This window comes from Micropterus dolomieu, linkage group LG01 (genome assembly GCF_021292245.1).
Source record: "Micropterus dolomieu isolate WLL.071019.BEF.003 ecotype Adirondacks linkage group LG01, ASM2129224v1, whole genome shotgun sequence".
Lineage (NCBI taxonomy): Eukaryota > Metazoa > Chordata > Actinopteri > Centrarchiformes > Centrarchidae > Micropterus > Micropterus dolomieu.
In genome coordinates, this window is record NC_060150.1 from 18174229 (window position 1) to 18183237 (window position 9009).

At 40.3% G+C, this 9009-nt stretch overlaps 1 protein-coding gene across 1 annotated transcript in view; it reads left to right on the forward strand.

The window, feature by feature from the left end:
• Nucleotides 1-1013: 1013 nt before the first annotated feature.
• Nucleotides 1014-9009, forward strand: part of LOC123970429 (kinesin heavy chain-like) — a 34530-nt gene continuing 26534 nt past the window's right edge. Inside the window, exons 1-6 of the mRNA XM_046048475.1 lie at nt 1014-1139; nt 5093-5180; nt 6246-6319; nt 6992-7096; nt 7336-7384; nt 7490-7545. Of these exons, the coding sequence (XP_045904431.1) occupies nt 1014-1139; nt 5093-5180; nt 6246-6319; nt 6992-7096; nt 7336-7384; nt 7490-7545 (498 nt within the window). The remainder of the gene's footprint in view (nt 1140-5092; nt 5181-6245; nt 6320-6991; nt 7097-7335; nt 7385-7489; nt 7546-9009) is intronic.

A 9009-nucleotide genomic window follows, 5' to 3' on the forward strand; every position in this document is an offset into this window, starting at 1 on the left:
AAAAAAAAATATATATATATATATAATCCGAGCAGATTCAATAGGGACCTCGCACGGTCGTGCTCGGGCCCTAATAATCCGAGCAATTTCAATAGGGACCTCGCACGGTCGTGCTCGGGCCCTAATAATCCGAGCAATTTCAATAGGGACCTCGCACGGTCGTGCTCGGGCCCTAAATATATAATCCGAGCAAATTCAATAGGGACCTCGCACGGTCGTGCTCGGGCCCTAATAATCTTAGCAAATTCAATAGGGACCTCACACAGTCGTGCTCGGGCCCTAATAATCATAGCAAATTCAATAGGGACCTCACAAGGTCGTGCTCGGGCCCTAATTAATGCAGGTTTTGTGAGCACACGTGCATGCTGGCAGCTCAGTGATGGTGGTGGTGCTGATGCAGGGTACGGTCGCGCGCCGCGGCACCGTGCCGGGAGCGCGCCTTTCTTGCAAGTCAGGACGATGCGGCGGTCTCTGCGCATCCTCTCCGCTCTCTCCCTCTGCATTCCGGGCAGCACCCTCCGAGTCTTCCCCCGCCGGTAGGACACACAAACACATCCCAGTCCACTTTCTGCACGACTGTCGGTGTCACCGCTGCAAAAGGAGGCCTGCACCCCGATGACTGCGCCCCTCAGTCGACAGCAGCGCTTTGGTTGATCTAGTTGGGCCATGGCGCAGCCGAGGAAACACGGAGGGATTCGACTTGGATGAAGGACGCGTTGCGCATCGGATAAACCAGGTTCCTAAACTTTTCCGCGGTGAGGAAACCAGAAAGGCCGGCGTTATACCCACTGGGAAAAGGTTTCTTTGCCAATCATGATATGAGTCCTTATTTTAGTAATTTCTGAACTCTCAGTTGGCCCGGGACGCAGGGGAAATCATCAAGGCTCCGTCAGAGGTCCCTGAACCTTACTTTGAGCAACCCCCTGACTAAAATAGACTAATCCGTGGCCCTGTCATTTGTTTATTTGTTTGTACCCGAATTTTTTGGAGTGCCAACAGTGCCAGCAACAGACATGATGGATGCGTCGGAGTGCGGGGTGAGGGTGATGTGCCGCTTCAGGCCCCTGAACGAGTCCGAAATAAACAGAGGAGACAAATACATCCCCAAATTCAAAGAGGACGACACCGTGGTCATAACGGCAAGTCATTGTTGGTGTGATGTTGATGGCGTTTACGTGTCTGTGTGCAGCTGAAAATACAAACACTGCAGTGTTTCAGAGGAGGAAACTCACCCGAAGCTCTGCAGGCAGGCTGGGGATGCCAAGTGCGCAATAAGCCTGTAGTCCGATAGTAGGTTATTACAGCAGCATAACAATTATTTCCTTGTTATAGAATCTGATGGTATATAAAAGAGAAAGTATTCAGCACAGACATTCTGTTAATCTGCAGAGAAATATTAGGAATTTGTGCTGCTCTTCTGTCAGTTTAAACTTTCTATAATGCTATAATAAAAGCTGATGTGATAATAAATAAAGCCCACAGAAAATAATACCACGTGTCAAAACTCTGCAAAACATGTTTCAACAAAACACTGTAAGATTCCTACTTAAAATACCTTTATAGAGTACTACAGAGTGATAGGCTGCTACTGATAATAATTTAATATTTGTTCAGAGACCAGCATTAACATAAACAAAGAAAATTTATATATGTTTGCATATCTTTTAAATCTTGGCAAATATTTATATTAGTTAGAAGCAGACAAGTCTAGGAAATACTTTTTTAAATATGTAAATACCATAGAATACCATTGTATTGTTATAGTGGTACCAGATCACAAAGAATTTGAACATTTTTGTGGAAAAGGGATGAAAGTGCAACTTCAAAATCAAACTTCAAACACTTGTAGCCTAAACGTGTGGAGAAAAACAAAGAAAATGATAATCTTTTAAGTCCTTGTCAAGCAGCTTCATGTTAAAACTTATCCAGAGAGAATTGCCGCAGAGGTCGCAAACAGTTCAGAAAGAAATAATTAGGAGGTCCGGAGGTCACAGCAACATCAGTACTATATTTATCTACAGTGTGAATCATATGGATACAAGGCTGCCTGAGATTTGGTTTAGATTTAGTTTAGAGCATCTATTAGGCGTTGTGTTTGTTTTCTTCTCCTTGCAAATCCAGGTGGATGGTGCTAACACAAATAACTTTCACACTAAGATGAGTTATTAAAAAGCTATTATAAATTTGGTACGTTCATCCTTGACCTCAACCATCTGATGCTCAAACAAGGTTACTGTTTTTTTCCAAAATAGAGAAAAACCAGTCTGAAAAACTGTTTTCTTTTTGTCTGTACCAAAAGTAATGTTTCATTCTTAAAAAAAAAAACTAACTAAAAAAACTCAGGGGTGCAGAAGTCCTAGATGATGTATTTTCACAGGCATCCTTGGGCATAGCGCAGTAGTTAAGTCTAACAAGACAAGAAAATAAAAAATCCTAGCATGGAAATAAAAATCAATGGAAATTAAAGCTGCAAGCAGCGTTGGGCGGGCCCTCGCACTTGTCGCATATTCTGGAGCTCTGCCGGTGCGGCTGTGAATTTGCTACGCGCTTCCGACGCCGCATGAAGGTGTTATATGTCACTTCCTGTCTCCCCTATGTGGAGCTACATAGCACTTGCCGCTATGAATATAAATCGGTATTGCCGTGTACATGTCTGCGGGGTGGGAGAGTTATCAAGCACGTAAAGTTTGGTGCAGATGTGAGCATGTACACTGAAGTTACAACAACTTCCTGTGTCATGGCGAAGAGTTGATCTTTGACGCCACGCCACAGACACGCCCATTGACAAAAACTCACAGATAGCACAACTTTTCATCTTCAATGCCTTTAGAAGGCACAGCACAAATTTGAAGTCGGTCGGACTAAATCCCTAGGAGGAGTTCGTTAAAGTACGAAGTGTGTAAATCATCCAAAATTTGACGTAAAATTCAAAATGGCCGACTTCCTGTTGGGTTTAGGCTATGGCTCCAAGAGACTTTTTTGTGCGTCTGGACAAGATACACGTACCACAGAAAATTCGTACATGTAGGTGAAACGTGCGGCGGGGGCTGCTTCGTTAAAGGTCACTTCCTGTTGCCAGCAGGTGGCGCTATGACTGTGGGTGAATGTTGGCATGTACATGTGTTCAGGGTGGGACTCTCATCCTACATGCACAGTTTGGTGCAGATGTGAGCATATACACTGAAGTTACAACAACTTCCTGTTTCATAGCGAATCATCGACGCCACGGACACGCCCATTGACGAAAACTCGCAAATAGCACAACTTTTCATCTTCAATGCCTTTAGAAGGCACAGCAGAAATTTGACGTCGATCCGACTAAATCCCTAGGAGGAGTTCGTTAAAGTACGAAGTGTGTAAATCATCCAAAAATGGTTCTGACATGTTTGCAAATTTTGGTGAGTTTTCGAGTATGTTTAGTCCATGTCAATTGAGCCTACTTTGCAGAAAAAAGAAAAAAAAAAAAAAATATATATATATATATATGTATAGTCTTAGCAAATTCAGTAGGGACCTCGCACGGTCGTGCTCGGGCCCTAAAAATATAATCTTAGCAAATTCAATAGGGACCTCGCACGGTCGTGCTCGGGCCTTAAAAAAAAATATATATATATAATCTTAGCAAATTCAATAGGGACCTCACACAGTCGTGCTCGGGCCCTAATAATCTTTACAAATTCAATAGGGACCTTGCACGGTCGTGCTTGGGCCCTAAATATAATCCTTACAAATTCAATAGGGACCTCGCACGGTCGTGCTCGGGCCCTAATAATTGAGACCAGCAGCTACATCTGTACAAACGACTTAACATGTAGGAGTTTGTATGCAACCAGACAGACAGACAGAAAATGAACCTTGCCAAAGTGTGTTAATGCAGATCCATCATCCATCTCACCATCAGCAGCCCTGCACATCCTGCATTATTCATTCTGTTGTAAACTCAAACTGCTCGGTACCGCCTACTGCCATCAATCAAACTGCAGAAAGACAGCACGGAGGCTGTGCGCTCTGATACTGTTCGTGTCAGTGGTTTTCATCTTTGGGGTTCAGAGAGAGCGAGAGTGCTGCTGTTGCTGCCTCCAAGTGCTGAGTGCTGCATTTCACAGCAATGAGGCTTTAACCCCCTGAGAGACAGAGACAGGAGCTGGATGAGGGCAGGAGGAGTGATAGATGGTCACACTGGAAGATCCTGGAAGCACTTACAGCTCATGACATTCAATTTTAAACATAAGAGTCATAGTGATAGAAATAAGCATCATGTTCCTGAAGCTGATCAATATTTCCAATCGTAACAGGCTCCAATCTGTGAGAATGCTGCCACTTTGGGTTTACCTGTTACAGTTTCAGTAACTCCCATAGTGTTTTGAAGTACCACGAGCATGCAGTATTTTATAGTATTTCAAGTTAAATGTTTATATTAAATCAAGAATAGAAAATTCAAATGTAGCATATGAAACGTGCTCTCTTTATAATTTATATTCTTTGGAAATGTACAGAGACATTGTTTTTTGGGTAAGCCAATTAATAGATTAATCTACTATATTTTATCTGCATTTCTTATTTTTCATCGGCTATGTAGGATTTGTTTTAGATAATCCTAGCAGATAATCATACTTGATTGCTTGGATTCCTCTTGATATACACTAAATAGCACTGCTTTTAATAAATCATGATTTAAAAAAAAAAAAACTCCAACTAAAAATGTTTGCTTTTGCCGAATAAATGTGCTGAAAAAAACACAAAAGGCTCAACCAAATGAAAAAAAAGCAGTTATTAGATGGAGTCTTCATCTTATTTAAATTTTTTTGAAACGTCCAATAACATAATTTTTTCATTTTCACATTTGCACAAGTGGACATTTGGTAGAAAAAATTTTATTTTCTCAACTTTCTACCTCGTTTCAGGATGTTGGCCCCTTATCTGTAACATAAGACAGTCTGTTGGGGAGCAGTGGTGTTATGTTACCGTTTTGGCATGTTGTTTTCTGTTGTTGTTTTCTGAAAATAAATCCTGACTTGCCAAGCTGTTGTTAGATGTCTTGCAATGTAATCTTGCTGCTGTTGTAAACGTGTCCTGTGTTGGTTTGAAACAGAGTAAACCCTATGTGTTCGACCGTGTGCTGCCTCCCAACACATCACAGGAACAAGTGTACGACCAGTGTGCCAAACAGATTGTTAAAGGTATGAAGGTTTAAGCCTGCTGGGAGAAGGGAGGGGGGGGCGGTGAAACAGTGTTCTTATGTAACTGGAATCTATTTTGCATCTGCACACAGACTTAATGCCCTCCATCTTTTCATCCTCAAGTCTCTTTTTTTGTATTTTACATAATAGAAAAGATAAAGGACTTTTTACCCTCATCGTTAGATTCTGCACGTGCGTTACTGTTGTCAGTATCATCTCTGCTGCTTGAAGTTGGTTATTAGATTAGAGATAATGGTAGCAGTTATAGTAATAGTCATAGCTGTAGATTTGACCACCCCCATCAAACTTGGGCTCAACTCACATTTATGTCCTGTGAGATACAGACATTTGAAAGGCTATAGGTGGGACCCTTAATGAAGGTGTCACAGTTTCAGTTTCAGGAAACATTGACACACTAGTCATGTGATCTGATGCCTACACTCTGCCATCACCTGTAAATATATTGTTGTTTTTTATTATTCAGTTTATCTGCTTGCAGAGAAAATACAGGTTTACAGAGATACAGAGATTCTATTATGCTTTTAAAGATGCTTTTAAAGATGTTGATTAAGGAAAACTTCTGAATTGCATATACTGGATGTAGTTGGAGGTTTAATTACTGATTTACTGATTTCTCTTAAATGATTAAATTTAAATGTGTGTTTAAATAACTAATAACTGACCAGTATTAGTTATCAATGCCTGAATCTTTTTTTTTATTAATACAGTCAAAAAAATACAAGACTCAGCTTGGACTTGATTTGAGGACTCAAAACTAGACTTGCACTTGATTCTAGAACTTAAGACTTGACTTGGACTTGCCGCGCAAGACAGAGAAAACAGTGCTTCCATAGTAATAGTACTGGAAGTAGTATTAATAGTAGGAGGAAGATAAATGCTAAAATATCAATAGCTACTAATAGTAGCTTTAACACTAGTAATAAAGTAAATATGTAAAGCAAGCAGTTATTTACATGCTGGGTATTCACGTGTACAAGAAAGGTTCGAAAACACATGTTAATATTGCAGTAATCATGGAACAAACGTGTCTTTGTGTCCTTCCAGATGTGCTGGGCGGTTACAATGGGACCATCTTCGCCTATGGACAGACGTCCTCTGGGAAGACACACACTATGGAGGTGAGAGACTCTTTCAGTCCAGGAAAACTCTAACTTTTTGAAGAATACATTTAAAACGTTGGATTGTTGCCTCAATATTTCAGCACAGAAACTCATCAGAAACATGGCATAGGTTGAAAACTTTACTTTCACTTCAGTCTCATAAATCCAGTCGGATCTATTGTGTAAAGACTGGCAGTGACCTTTATTTTGAGCTTTCATCTCCAATCAGAGGATTAGAGCACAGCAGGCATTGTGCAACAGACAAGCTCGTACACTGGCGGAGATTCGAGGAATCAAAAGCCTGATAGCAGAGACTTTCTTGCTTCAATTCCTTCAAACACTGGTGTCCAAATTCACAAAGTCAGTTTGAGTCATGGAAAGAGTAGAATTTTTAGCACAGACAGACTCTACGACAGCCTCAGAGGAGATCAGCATCCTGCATTATCTGTCAGTAGTGGAAATAACTTAGCTTATAGACTAATCCACCAAGACAGCGGCTTAAAGCATCTATTTAATTCTCTGATCTGATCTGTGAGTCTGTGATGAGAAACCTCTGCATCACTGTCTTTATATTAAGTTTTAATTCCACCTTTGAACCCTGATGTTCCTCTTAAAGCTCCCCTCAAGTCGCTTCAAAGTATGACAAACATTAAAAAGCGTTCATCAATCAATATCTGTTGCTGTGTTCAGGGCAAGCTGCACGACCCCCAGCTGATGGGAATTATCCCTCGCATCGCCCACGACATCTTTGACCACATCTACTCAATGGATGAGAACCTTGAGTTTCACATCAAGGTAAAGAACTAAAACGACCACTGACTTTCATTAGCTTTAGAACAACCTACATGCATACAATGTTTTTAACATTGCACTCTTTATGTTTGAATACCTAAATTAGCTACATTATAAGAAACCAATACTTGGGCAAAGGATTCCAATAGTCGATGTTAGAAAATAACTGTATTTGCCTTAATGATTATGTTTGATAAGTGTTTGACATTAAAGGTTTGGAGTAACTCTGTTTCTGTGTGCAGGTCTCCTATTTTGAAATCTACTTGGACAAGATCAGAGACCTCCTGGATGGTAAATTAGACTATTTATCTCGAGTATAACATATAAGGTGATATTTAGATGATTATTGGAGTATCTTGTGTCATGTGACTTTGGTGATCTTTGTTCTGTTTAAAGTGTCGAAGACTAACCTCGCTGTGCATGAAGACAAAAACAGAGTGCCCTATGTCAAGGTTGGTAATCTGTCCAGGACTCTGACAGGAATTCACATTATCTTTGATATCCTGGCAGTCAGATTTAAGACTCCCTTAAGACTGTGATTTCAGTAATATAATATATCAGAACTACCAGCAACAGATGAGCTCACACAGTGATGGTATCACTGTAATCTAATTGTGGCTTTCATTCATCACAACATATGATCCATTATAGACTGTGACAACTGGGGAATATGAAAAATTCAGTTAACAAAGAGTGCTGGAGCTTTTAACGGTATAAGTGATAGTTATTATGGCAGTGTGGATGTTTGAGCACTTGTTAGGACGTGTTATAAGTCCCAAAAGTGCTCAGAATGATGTTAAAATGTACCGTCTACATGTTCAGATGAAGCCCCAGAACAAATAAGTAAGCAGACCTTGACTTTAGATTATTTTGTCAACTGCTTAAGAAAAAAATGTCAAGCTTACATATACCATTACCATGTACATTAATGTTGATGGTAATGAAGAACCCTAACAGCAAGTTAGACCTGAAGCAAGACATCAGCATGTGATACTATATTGTGACTATATATTGTGAAATATATTTACCAACTTATGATTCTTAACAATTTCCTTGTTTATATTTTTGGCATTGTGTATATTTTGGATCTGTTTATTGATATCTACAATTTTTTTCTACTACTTTGTATGGCACCAGCTGCACAACAATTTCCCTAGAGAGAAATAACCTTATCTTATCTTATTCAAACAGGAGAACTTTACTTTTGTCAAGTAAAACGAAGAAGAGAAGAATTCATTCGCAAAATAAAACACATTGTTTAATTCAATACCCTCAGAGGTTTAGCTGCTACAGTCTCCCTTGGTTTGGTATGACTAGTAGATTATGGTTGCCAATGTTAGTAAATTTTACATGGTTATTGCTGTATAACAAACATTACTGAGTTAGTTCTTTGACTTTACCCCCCCTCTACTTGCACTACTGCTACACTACACTCACCTAAAGGATTATTAGGAACACCTGTTCAATTTCTCATTAATGCAATTATCTAATCAACCAATCACATGGCAGTTGCTTCAATGCATTTAGGGGTGTGGTCCTGGTCAAGACAATCTCCTGAACTCCAAATTGAATGTGAGAATGGGAAAGAAAGGTGATTTAAGCAATTTTGAGCGTGGCATGGTTGTTGGTGCCAGACGGGCCGGTCTGAGTATTTCACAATCTGCTCAGTTACTGGGATTTTCACGCACAACAATTTCTAGGGTTTACAAAGAATGGTGTGAAAAGGGAAAAACATCCAGTATGCGGCAGTACTGTGGGCAAAAATGCCTTGTTGATGCTAGAGGTCAGAGGAGAATGGGCCGACTGATTCAAGCTGATAGAAGAGCAACTTTGACTGAAATAACCACTCGTTACAACCGAGGTATGCAGCAAAGCATTTGTGAAGCCACAACACGCACAACCTTGAGGCGGATGGG